Source organism: Hylobates moloch, unplaced genomic scaffold, assembly GCF_009828535.3.
Source record: "Hylobates moloch isolate HMO894 unplaced genomic scaffold, HMol_V3 SCAFFOLD_8, whole genome shotgun sequence".
Taxonomy (NCBI): Eukaryota; Metazoa; Chordata; class Mammalia; order Primates; family Hylobatidae; genus Hylobates; species Hylobates moloch.
Genome location: NW_026652283.1, coordinates 34585029 through 34597237, shown reverse-complemented (window position 1 = coordinate 34597237; position 12209 = coordinate 34585029). Strand labels below are relative to the sequence as shown.

At 54.4% G+C, this 12209-nt stretch overlaps 1 protein-coding gene across 1 annotated transcript in view; it reads right to left on the bottom strand.

Annotated features, from left to right (window-relative positions):
- Positions 1 to 7270, bottom strand: part of KIAA1522 (KIAA1522 ortholog) — a 33876-nt gene extending 26606 nt beyond the window's left edge. Inside the window, exon 1 of the mRNA XM_032160104.2 lies at positions 6911 to 7270. Within this exon, the coding sequence (XP_032015995.1) occupies positions 6911 to 7145 (235 nt within the window). The 5' untranslated portion in view covers positions 7146 to 7270. The remainder of the gene's footprint in view (positions 1 to 6910) is intronic.
- Between the last annotated feature and the right edge of the window lie 4939 nt (positions 7271 to 12209).

The following is a 12209-nucleotide window of genomic DNA, read 5'->3' as shown; positions in this document are numbered from 1 at the left end:
TTTTCCCCTCTATACACACACTCGTTGTGAGGTTCATGAGCCCAGGACTTTGTCTCTCTTATTCATCCCTAGGACAGTGCCTGGTATATAACACTTAGGAAATATTTGTGAAATCAGTGAGTGAGGGTCCCTCTCCCATCTGGACCCTAGGAAAACAATGTCCATCCTTTCACAGGGGTCTGGGGGAGACAGAGCAGCCACCCTGTCACACTCTTTATTTTTTACATTTCTGGGAAGCCAAAATGTCACATTCTTATTGAGAAACCCCAAACTCCTCTAGGGAAACCACTCCCCTATTGGAGGTGTCCCATAGCAGAGGGAACTCAGCCCCTATTACATTGGTCTAGGCCCCAGGTAAGGACACTAAGGTGCCCTTTACCAAGAAGAAAGTGGCTGGAAAAGCATATACTGCCCAACCCCAACTCTCTTAAGCACCTGGCTCTAGGGTCTAGGGACAATAATTTCCCCTGGGAGTATTGCAGAGCTGACACTGACACCAGGCCCTGAGGGCTGAACAGGAGTTCACTGGATAGCAAAGTGAAGGGGAGCACATCCGAGGCAGGAGAAGCAGCACAGGAACTGACACAGAAGGGGAAACACAAGGAGTGTTGACTGGTGGACAAACAGACACCATCCTGACCTCAGAAGGGCAAGGTGCCCACGATCCCAGAGACTGGACTCTCACTTTGCTTTGGAACTATCTAGGCCCCTTCCTCAGCAGAGAGAAATGACATTGTTCATAATGGACTCTCCTTACCTACCTTCCTTTTTTCTTGAGTTTTGAATGAAACTGTCGCCCAGTTGAACTGTTGCCCAGGTTGGAGTACAGTGGCGTGATCTCGGCTCACTGCAGCCTCCGCCTCCTGGGTTCAAGTGATTCTCCTGCCTCAGCCTCCCAAGTACCTGGGACTACAGGCGCCTGCCACTACGCCTGGCTAATTTTTGTTTTTTGTTTTGAGACGGAGCTTTTTGCTCTTGTTGCCCAAGCTGCAGTGCAATGGCGCGATCACAGCTCACTGCAACCTCTGCCTCCTGGATTCAAGCTATTCTCCTGCCTCAGCCTCCCAAGTAGCCTGGGATTACAGGTGCATGCCACCATGCCCAGCTAATTTTTTCATTTTTAGTAGAGATAGGGTTTCACCATGTTGGCCAGGCTAGTCTCGAACTCCTGACCTCAGGTGATCCCCTCCCGCCTTGGCCCCCCAAAGCACTGGGATTACAGGCATGAGCCACTGTGCCCGGCCATAATTTTTGTATTTTTAGTAGAGACGGGCTTTCACCATGTTGGCCAGGCTGGTTTTGAACTCCTGACCTCAAGTGATCCACCCACCTCAGCCTCCTAAAGTGCTGGGATTACAGGTGTGAGCCACCGCGCCCAGCCACCTTACCCACCTTCCTATGACATCCAGGCCACTGGGTCTCAGTGTCTTATCTGGCTGGCTGGAGGTCAGCTCTCCTTTCCTGGACACAGCTCCCATCCCCATGCCTAGCCCCCAGCCCCTACAGGCTTGCCCCCTCAGCCCATTCTCAAACCCACAGAATCCTAGAACTAGCAAGAGTCTCAGAGGCCATTAAACCCCATCTTTGTCGGCCAGGCGCGGTAGCTCACGCCTGTAATCCCAGCACTTTGGGAGGCCAAGGCGGGCAGATCATGAGGTCAGGAGTTCAAGACCGGCCTGGCCAATATGGTGAAACCCCGTCTCTACTAAAAATACAAAAATTACCCAGGCATGGTGGCACGTGCCTGTAGTCCCAGGCTGAAGCAGAAGAATCGCTTGAACCTGGGAGGCAGAGGTTGCAGCGAGCCAAGATCTTGACACCACACTCCAGCCTGGGCGACTGGGCAACAGAGTGAGACTCTGTCTCAAAAAAAAAAACCATCTTTGTCAAGACAGGGCATGTCTGGTCCAAAGAGGGGCAGGACTTACCCAAGGTCATACAACAGAGCAGAATTCAAACTCAGGGTTCTCTCCACAACTCCACATCACGAAAGGACAGTCCTCCCTGAGTGGCCAGAGGGAACTTGGAGAGGCCACAGTGAACTGACTGGAGTTAACATGGGGCTAAGTCAGCTAGGCCTGGCAGGGTGGCTCTCAAATTCTCAGTATCAGAGCCACGCCCACTCCCACCCCTCAGCCGCTGCCCACTGCACAAGAGAAACCCTCAGGAGGACTACATGCCCCTTTCCCCAAAACTGGTTTTGTCTAAGACTCTAGAGAGGTCACCCCCCTCCAGAGTCAGAAACACAGCCATCATCATATAATTGTCTTTGTGGAGTGTGGCCTCTGGAGGCAGATTGAGTGGCTCCATCATTGTGATGCTGTGAACCTCACTTCCACATAGTTGGGGACCCTGCCTGTCTGGTTCTCTGGCGTTCGCATCACCTTGAACAGTGCCTGACACTACAGAGTAAAGAATATGTCTTCTTCAAATAAATGAAGCTGAGTGACCTTGGGCTACTTACTCTCACCCCTTTTTTCTCACCTACAAATGGTGATAACTGTCCACCTCCCAGGTTGCTGTAAGGACATGGGAAGACTTTGATGAAAAGGCCTGGCCAGGGTATATATAGCACATAGCAGCCTTCCTGTTACTTCTCTTTCCATTCAGATTAGCCAGGACCCTGCCCTCCTTCCATAGGCTGCTTGCCTCCTCCAGAAAGCCTCCCTTGATTATCTGCTGGGCTCCAATCCTGGCATCTGTCCCAGAAACACTTCCTACCCACACACTTGTCTAGAGTCCAGGTGATATTTCTGGAAGATATGGATTCCTGTTTGTTTTTGTTTTTTTAACTTTTTCTTTTTTTTTTTTTTTTTTGAGATGGAGTCTCGCTCTGTCGCCCAGGCTAGAGTGCAGTGACTCGATCTCGGCTCACTGCAAGCTCCGCCTCCTGGGTTCATGCCATTCTCCTGCCTCAGCCTCCCAAGTAGCTGGGACTACAGGCGCCCGCCACCACACCTGGCTAATTTTTTTTGTATTTTTTAGTAGAGACAGGGTTTCACCGCGTTAGCCAGGATGGTCTCTATCTTCTGACCTTGTGCCACCCGCCTTGGCCTCCCAAAGTACTGGGATTACAGGCGTGAGCCACCGTGCCTGGCCTGTTTTTTAAACTTTTTCTTATGTCTGCGTCCTCCTGTGGGACAAAGGTGAGACTCTACCCTCTGTGAATCCCCCTCAATAATCATCATCATCATGGGCTGTTTTCCAAACAGGGATCAGGATGAACTTAACTAATGCTCAGTCCTCAGCAGCATAACAACAGCAGAAACCTGCTGCCAGCTGCACCATGCTCCACAGTTCACAACGCACTTGCATTATCTGTTAGCTCATTTGATCCTGGAAAGGCCCCTATAAAGCTAGGATTTATTATCCCTATTTTACAGATAAAGAGACTGAGGCTTGGAGGGGTGAATAACCTGCCAGCATCTTGTAGCTTGAGAGGGGCAGACCAGGGCAGCAGAGTTGTCCTTTTTATTTTTTTCTTTTTTTTGAGACCTTGTCTCGCTCTGTCGCCCAGGCTGGAGTGCAGTGGTGCAATCTCGCCTCACTGCAACCTCTGCCTCCCAGGTTCAAGCGATTCTCCTGCCTCAGCCTCCTGAGTAGTTGGGATTACAGGCACCTGCTACCAGGCCCAGCTAATTTTTGTATTTTTAGTAGAGACAGGGTTTCACCATGTTGGTCAGGCTGGTCTTGAGCTCCCGACCTCATGATCCACCCACCTCGAACTCCCAAAGTGCTGGGATTACAGGTGTGAGCCACCACGCCCGATCAAGCAAAGTTGTTCTTAGGCCCAGAGCCCACTCCTTCCAGACTGGGTCCTTAGAGCTCAGGTGACTAAACTTATAAACACAGTCATAGCAACCCCTTGCATTTCTTTTTTTTCACGTGATCTGCCGCCTCGGCCTCCCAAAGTGTGGTTACAAGTGAGCCACCAGCCAGCCAATCCTTCATTCTATGGTGATTCGAGTCTCGCTCTGTTGCCCAGGCTGGAGTGCAGTGGTACAATCCTGGCTCACTGCAACCTCTGCCTCCCAAGTTCAAGCGATTCTCCTGCCTCAGCCTTCCAGGTAGCTGGGACTACAGGTGCACACCACCTTGTCTGGCTAATTTTTTGTATTTTAGTAGAGATGGGGTTTCACCGTGTTGCCCAGGCTGGTTTCGAACTCCTGAGCTCAGGCAATCTGCCCGCCTCAGCCTCCCAAAATACTAGGATTACAGGCATGAGCCACCACGCCCAGCCTTTAATATAATTTTCATATGCTGTCTTGTGAGAATCTTGGTGAGACAGAAAGGTCACAGCCGCATCAAGGCAATGTCCAGCCAGAGGATACCCCCTCTCTTCCCCACAAGACAGTGGTGGAATTAGGGAGCCCACAGAGAAGCTGCTCGTCCTACATCATGGGGCTTGCTAGTAGCTGGGCCAGGATTTAAACTCTCATTGGCCTGATTCTGATACTCTCCCGACTCTATCAAGTTCCCTCACTTCTCTCTCTGGGCCATTTCCCACCTGTAAAGTGAACTGAACAAGAAGATCTTCAAGCCTTACCTGCTGCTCTATGTCCTTGGGAGAGTCATGAAAACAGTCCCGATTTTTGAGGCAAGTGATTTGAGTTTAAATCCCAGTTTGGTCAAATCAGTCATTCACTGTCCCTGAGCCTCAATTTTTTCATCTGCGAGTGAGATCTTGACATATTCGGACTAATCAATAAATGTCAGACTTCCTCTCTTCTTCTAAATCTGTGCAAGGTAGTGAGGTCAGCAAGGGAATCGTGGAAGACTGGTGCTCAAAACTCCATGACAAGCTCAGTTTTTCCATCTTACAGTAGGAGAGTCAGATTAGAGGAATCAAGACCTGCCTCTCGTAGGTCTTTGAGCCAGAGATTGGAATGGAGGAGATAATGACTTCCCCAGCAAAGATCCCTGACCTCCCAGGACCCTGACCTCCCAGGAATCTCCTGTGTATCCCTCCTCCCCACCTCTCCCAATCTCCATTCTGAACATTCTCCCTGAAAGAGTTAAGCCTTCTGCAGGCTTCCCCTTCCTGGCCAGCGTTGCCAGTGGAGATTAGAGGGATCAGATTTATTTCTCTTAATAAACAGAAAAGAAGTTGGGCCAGGCAGGTGACAAGGAAACAATTGCAATAATAGGAGGCTGGAGTAAAAGGGAACAGGACTTCCTCCAGTCGTACCCAGGGCCACCTCCAGACCTGGGGAAACAACAGCCAGGGGCAAGGAGGTGTTACCCATGCACGTGGGCTCAAATCAGGCCGACATGCTGCCCCGAAAGCCCAGAGCCACCTGACACCAAACACAAGGCGAGAGGGAGGCCTGGCCACTGACCCAATGACCCCAAACCCAGGCTGTTGGAGCAGTGACCTACAGGCTCAGCTTTTCCAGCCCCCTGCCTCCCAGGCTGGTCTCCCAGAGGAAAAAGGTCCACTGCCCTGGAGTATACACTGCTAGTCCACTAGCCTTCTGCCTGCCAACCCTGACAGTCTGACCACAATCCATCCTGCTGCAATGCCCTCTTGATGAGACAGGGATGACTTCAGACTGAATCCCAATGGGGCAGCCCTGGGACAGACTCCATGTCCTGTTGGGACTGCAGGGCCTTTGGAAACACCCTTCACCCAAATCCAATCCTCCCTCAGGGTTTGGCCCAGTCACTCCAGCCCCAGCACCCTCACTTCTATTTGTGGCTGTGCCGCAGGGAAGCAGGGCCCTTATCCAAAAGGAAGATCAAGCCGGATACAATCACACAAGAGGCTTTCCACCCTCTTCCTGACCCCTGAAGTGCTCCTTCTAACTCTCCCAGAAGAGGTGGTTAAAGGACACTGGGAGGGTAAACACAGGCAGAATGGGATGGGCCCGCACACCCGGCCATTTCCTCACCTCCAGCACTGCAGCAGCAGTCTAGGAAAGGTGGACTTCCCTGGACGGCAAGCCCCAAGGGAGCTCCACCCTCTTGCGAAGACTCAAGCCCTCCCCACCAAAAGGAAGACAGAAACTGGAAAATGAGGGAAGGCCCAAGAAAGGAACTGAAAGTGACCCCAGCAGGGATGGACCAGGTCGGCTTCCCCGCCTTTCAGGCTGCCCATCCAGGCCAGAGGAGGAGCCCAGGGGCTCAAATTCAGAAAGACTGAGAATTAGCTGTTTAATTTTAAGTACCCACCCCAACCCAGGTACAGCCTCTCCACTGAGCTTGGGCCTCAGTTTCCCCCATCTGTAAGCACACTTCCGACACTGGAATGTTTCTCCAGGGCTGGAAGAAGGAGTGATAGGGAGGGGCGGGTTGGTTCACCTTGGTGAGCTCATTACCCCAGGAGGTGATGTTTGTGGCCTGGCCCAGGTGAGCGTGAGGGAGGCCAGGTGGGAAAAGCCCGCACTGTTAAGAAGCTAAGGCAGGTTACACTGTGCTCCATGCGAGGTCCTTTGTGGGGCTGGAAATCCAGATCCAGCTGAAGCTGAAACTCTTTGTGAGTGCGGTTGACCTTCCAGACCCAGAGGGTCCCCACCAGAGACCCAAGACCACCTGTCTCTCCCATTGGCCACAGGCCAGCGTTAAGTCTCTGACCCCCTGACTCAGCAGAGGGCAGAACCTGGATGAGCCTGGGGGAGGGGGAATCGCCTCACCGCTCTGGAGTCGGGCTACCAGCACTTCCTGCTCTGCCAGGGGATCCCTGCCCCAGCCGGGGGTCCCCTCCCCTCACAGCGGGGCAGGACTGGGTCTGGAAAGTGCGGAAGGCAGCGCAGGGTGGAGGTGTTCGGACTCAGCCCTGGCCTCTTCGCTTTCCAGCACCAGCTCCCGGGGATCACCCCCCTCCAACACGCCGCGCGCGGACCCCGGCAGAGCCCCCGCGGCCGCACCCTCGACGCCCCCCCGCGCTCAGCCCAGGTGCCGACCGCCTTACCTCGGCCTTTGCCCTTGGCCCTCTTGGCCTTGTCCTCCGCCTTCTTGGCCCGGGGGGCGGCCGGTTCGGCGCCCTCGGCCCCTGCCGCCTTCTTCTTGCGCCGCTTGCCCCGCAGCCAGCTGAAGGCGCGGCGGAGGCCGGACGCGCCGGAGCGGGACTTCTTTCTGCGCGGGGGGCCGCCCGGGTTCCCCGGCTCCTCGGCCGCAGGTGCGGCGGGGGGCGCGCGGGCCGCCATGGCAGGCGGGGGCGGAGCGGGCGGCGGGTCAGGCCCCCTGCGGCGCGGCGCCCATGCCGGGGGCGACCGCCGGGGACGCGCGCCCGGAGAAAAGTTTGGGCGGCGGAGGCCGAGCGGGCGCGGAGAGCGGCGCGGGAGGGGCCGGCCGGGCGGCGGGCGGGGCGCAGGCCGGCGGGGAGGGAAGGAGCGGGGCGGGAGCGGCCGCGGGGCGGGAGCGGCGCTGCCTGCGGCCCCTCCCCGCCTCCCCCGGGCCCGGCGGAGGGCGAGGTCCAGTCCCGAGAAGAGGGGGTCCCGGGAGGGCGGGTCGTGGGGCCGCCCGGGAGGGGGCGGTACTGAGGTTCCGTCCCGCAGGGGGCACCGCGTGAGGTCTGTTCGGAAGAGGGTGGTATGGGGTGGGGACGGGAAGGGGAAGGGCGCAGGAAAGGGGGAGCGAGAGGCTGGGGTTGGACCCCGGGAGTCTTGGTATCCCAAGTTTGGGCTGGGAACAGGGGATTCTGGAATATTTTTTCCTGGAATAAGGGAATTTGGAGAATTCCTTCCAAACCCCGACAGTGTTGGGGGGCTTGCGCCAGGAATAGAGGCTTCAGACACGTCCAAGACCTGTGACCCGCAGTGGGCACATCCCTCCCATCTGCTGACTGGGGTCGCCTCCTCGCTCTTTACCACACCTTCCAGGCGCCAACCATCTTCGGTGTGCAGCGGGGGCCCAGGCCCACTGTGTTCCTGCCTCACCCTTTGGTGGCAAGGATGAGGATAGCCCTTCTTCCGTTTACCCTTGGACTAGGCTTTGAGGCCCCAGGGCACTCCTGCCTGGACCAGGAGTTCCCACTGAGATGCTCAACACTAATTAGGGTTGAACTCCGGGCAGGTGAGAGGTGTGACTGGGAGGCTGGTAGGAAAGGAAACGTTTAAGAATCCTGAAATTGCTGTGCTCATTGCCTCCAGGCCTCTGGCTCTATTACAGCTGACCAAGCCCTTTTATATCATCTGATCACACGACAAGGGAAATGGAGTCCAGAAAGGGACAGAGGTGGTCAGCGGCAGAGGAGCCAAGATGGGCATCTGGGTCTTGTCTCAGCCTAGTCCGAGGCTTCAAACCCTAAGGGCTAGAAATTGCGCTGGGGGCCAGCTGTGGCTTCAGCACCCTTGAACCCCCTCCGTCAGTCCCCACCAGAAGGGCCTTGTGATGTCCATACCAGTGGGGTGGCCAGAATCACCCAATCTGACTCTGGTCACATGGCTTTCTCTTGGTCCTGGTCTCCACAAGGGCAGGGGCCCATTTGTCTGGGCCACCCAGCCCAGTCAGCCCCGGCGCACTGTAGATAGCACTCACCATAACATTGCAGGATTACTAGAGTGCAGTGGGATCTCCTTAACCTGCCTTAGCCCCCTGCATGTCCCCAGGGGCTCAGCTGTGGTGAACCTGGGACATCACTGACACTCTCCCACCTGGGGGCTCTGGGGCAGACTACCCAGTGTCCATGCTGGGCCTCAGTTTCTTGTCTAACCACCATTCATTCAGATCCAGCCCACAATCCCAGAGCACCCGTTCTGGATCAGGAACCAGCCCTATACTCTGGGTGCTCTTGACCCAGCCTAGCACTAATCCTAAGAACCCAGCCTCTTCCTCTGTTAGTTGGTGAGGAAAGGGAATGTAGAGAACGCAGTTTTCAAGGGAAAAGTGTTACAGGTGCCAGGCGCGGTGGCTCATGCCTGTATTCCCAGCACTTTGGGAGGCCCAGGCAAGTGGATCACCTGAGGTCAGGAGTTTAAGACCAGCCAGACCAACATGGTGAAACCCCGTCTCTACTAAATACAAAAACTTAGCTGGGTGTGGTGGTGCATGCCTGTAGTCCCAGCTACTTGGGAGACTAAGGCAGGCGAATCGCTTGAACCCAGTAGGCGGAGGTTGCAGTGAGCCAAGATTGCACCATTGCACTCCAGCCTGGGCGACAGAGCGAGACTCTGTCTCAAAAAAAAAAAAAAAACTTATTAAGAATTTCAAGGTCTGCCATAGTGGCTCATGTCTGAAATTCCAACACTTTGGAAGGCCAAGGTGGGAGGATTGCTTGAGCCTAGGAGTTCGAGACCAGCCTTGGGCAACATGGTGAGAGCTCATCTCTCCAAAAAAACAAAATTGTTTTTCATTAGCCAGGTGTGGTGGCACGTGCCTGTGGTCCTAGCTACTCACTCGGGAGGCTGAGGTGGGAGGATCCCTTGAGCCCAGGAGGTCAAGGCTATAGTGAGCCATGTTCGTGCCACTGCACTGCAGCCTGCTAAACGGAGTGAAATCTTGTCTTTTGTTGTTGTTGTTGTTTCTTTCTTTGTTTTTTTTGAGACCGAGTCTTGCTCTGTCACCCAGGCTGGAGTGCAGTGGCACGATCTCGGCTCACTATAACCTCCACCTCCCGGGTTCAAGCGATTCTCCTGCCTCAGCCTCCTGAGTAGCTGGGACTACAGGCGCCCGCCACCACGCCTGGCTAATTTTTGTATTTTTAGTAGAGAAATTCAAGAGGCAATAGCAGGCCGGGCAAGGTGACTCACGCCTGTAGTCCTAGCACTTTGGGAGGGTGGGGCAGGTGGATCACAAGGTCAGGAGTTCGAGACCAGCCTGGCCAACATAGTGAAACCCCGTCTCTACTAAAAATACAAAAATTAGCCAGGCGAGGTGGCAGGCGCCCGTAATCCCAGATACTCGAGAGGCTGAGGCAGGAGAATCACTTGAACCCGGGAGGCAGAGTTTGCAGTGAGCCCAGATCATGCCGTTGCACACCAGCCTGGGCGACAAGAGCGAAACTCCGTCTCAAAAAAATAAAATAAAATAAATAAAAATACAAAAAAATTAGCAGGGCATGGTGGTGCTTGTCTGTGGTCCCAGCTGCTCGGGAGGCTAAGGCAGGAGAAACACTTGAACCCAGAAGGCAGAGGTTATAGTGAGCTGAGATGGTGCCACTGCACTCCAGCCTGGGTGACAAAGCGAGACTCCCTCTCAAAAAAAAAAAAGGTGGGGCGCAGTGGCTCAATCCTGTATAATCCCAGCACTTTGGGAGGCCAAGGCAGGTGGATCACAAGGTCAGGAGTTCAAGACCAGCCTGGCCAAGATGGTGAAACCCCATCTCTACTAAAAATACAAAAGTTACGCCAGGTGCAGTGGCTCAAACCTGTAATCCCTGCACTTTGAGAAGCCGAGGCAGGCGGATCACCTGAGGTCGGGAGCTCGAGACCAGCCTGACCAACATGGAGAAACCCCGTCTCTACTAAAAATACAAAAATTAGCCGGACGTAGTGGCGCATGCCTGTAGTCCCAGCTACTCTGGAGGCTGAGCAGGAGAATCGCTTGAACCCGGAGGTGGAGGTTGCAGTGAGCCGAGACTGCGCCACTGCACTCTAGCTTGGGCGACAGAGCAAGATTCTGTCTCAAAAAAAAAAAAAAAAAAAAGAGGCAACAGCAAAACATTCAACCAAGCACAGAGCCTTTCTGAGCATGGGCTATGGGTAACTCACAGTTCGCATGCCCTGCCAGTGTCTCATATAATTCCTCAGCGAAATTCCCCTCCAACTAGAATCTCCAGGAATCAACCCACAGATTGGATCCTCTGGTTTGGAGGTAGGGAGAGGAAGAAGGGAAATGAGGAGAGGTCAGGGTTGTATTCCCTTCACTGCTCCTGACGCCAGCACACCGAGATTCTCACTTCTCATCCCCCGCCCAGACCACCCTCAGACCAGCAGGCCCAGCTCTCCCTCTTGCCCCCTGGCCTAATGGACAGACATGCTTCTGAGCCACCCAGGGAGGGCTAGCCTAGGAAGAGCTAGCCTGTGTCTCAGCTGCAGCTGAATCCTGCTCCCTGGATTAATGATTGCTCAGCTCAGCTACATGTCTTTGCTGGCCTTGCAGGCAGCTGAGGGAGCTGACTTCCCAGCAGTCCCTGTGGATAGGGCCCAAAGTTCAACCTGGAGCCAGGCTGTCACCTGACCAGGAAAGAAACTTCCAACCTGTCCCCAGGGAGGAACCAGCAAAAACCAGGCTTGGGGCAGCATCCCAAGGGCCCTCCAGCTTTGCCCCTCCATTTGGGGAAAGCCCAGGACCACCACGATGTTGCCCTCACACACACCAATCCCCCTTTCCACTTGGGAGACCTGCCTTCCACAGGAGCCAGCTTTGTCCTCTGCTGGGCCTGGCCTCCTTCCACAAAGACTCCTCACTCCAGACAGGGCAGCCAGGCCAAAGGTGTGGCTGAGCCTCTTACATTTTACAGGGAAGACCAGGAAGGGACAGACAGCTTTGGGATGGGAGCACCTGTGGCTTCCCTCAGTTCTTAGACCAATTGCAGGGGCCAGAATTGAACCAGAGGGCAGAGCAATCCTGCATAGTTGAAAGTTGGGAGGGGGGAGATGTAGGTCCCAGCCAGCATTCTTATGGCCCCTAATCCCTGGCTCTTGGCATCTGTGGCAGCCGTCTTAACATTTCAAACAACCTCCCTGCTGAGGTCTTCTTTGATCCTCTAGGCATCTCTTAGAATCAAGCCCCAAGCCTAATTCCACCCATTTTTCCTCCCGCTGAGTTGAGAGGAGAAATGGCTCACATAGGGTGTTAGTGGTGTGTGGCCAGATCAAATGGAGTCTTATGGGTTCCCAGCTTTAAGTTGGTGCCAGCTCCTAAGAAAAGAGAGGAGAGGGAAGAGGTGAGGGTGCAGGGGGAGGAAAGAAGAGAGAAAGGAGAGAGCAGAGAGGTAGTTATTGCCACCACCCAGTCTCTAGTGTGCAATGGGTTGTGTTTCCCTTCGTTCTTTCAGCAAATATCCCAGCTACTCAGGAGGCTGAGGCACCGGCATTGCTTGAACCCGGGAGGTGGAGGTTGCAGTGAGCCGCGATCGTGCCACTGCATTCCAGCCTGGGCAACACAGTGAGAATCAGTCTCAAAAGAAAAAAAAAAAAAAGTACATCAGTGTTCTCACTGATGTACTTATTTTTTTTTTAATTTTATTTATTTATTTTTTTGAGACGGAGTCTCGCTCTGTCGCCCGGGCTGGAGTGCAGTGGCGTGATCTCAGCTCACTGCAAACT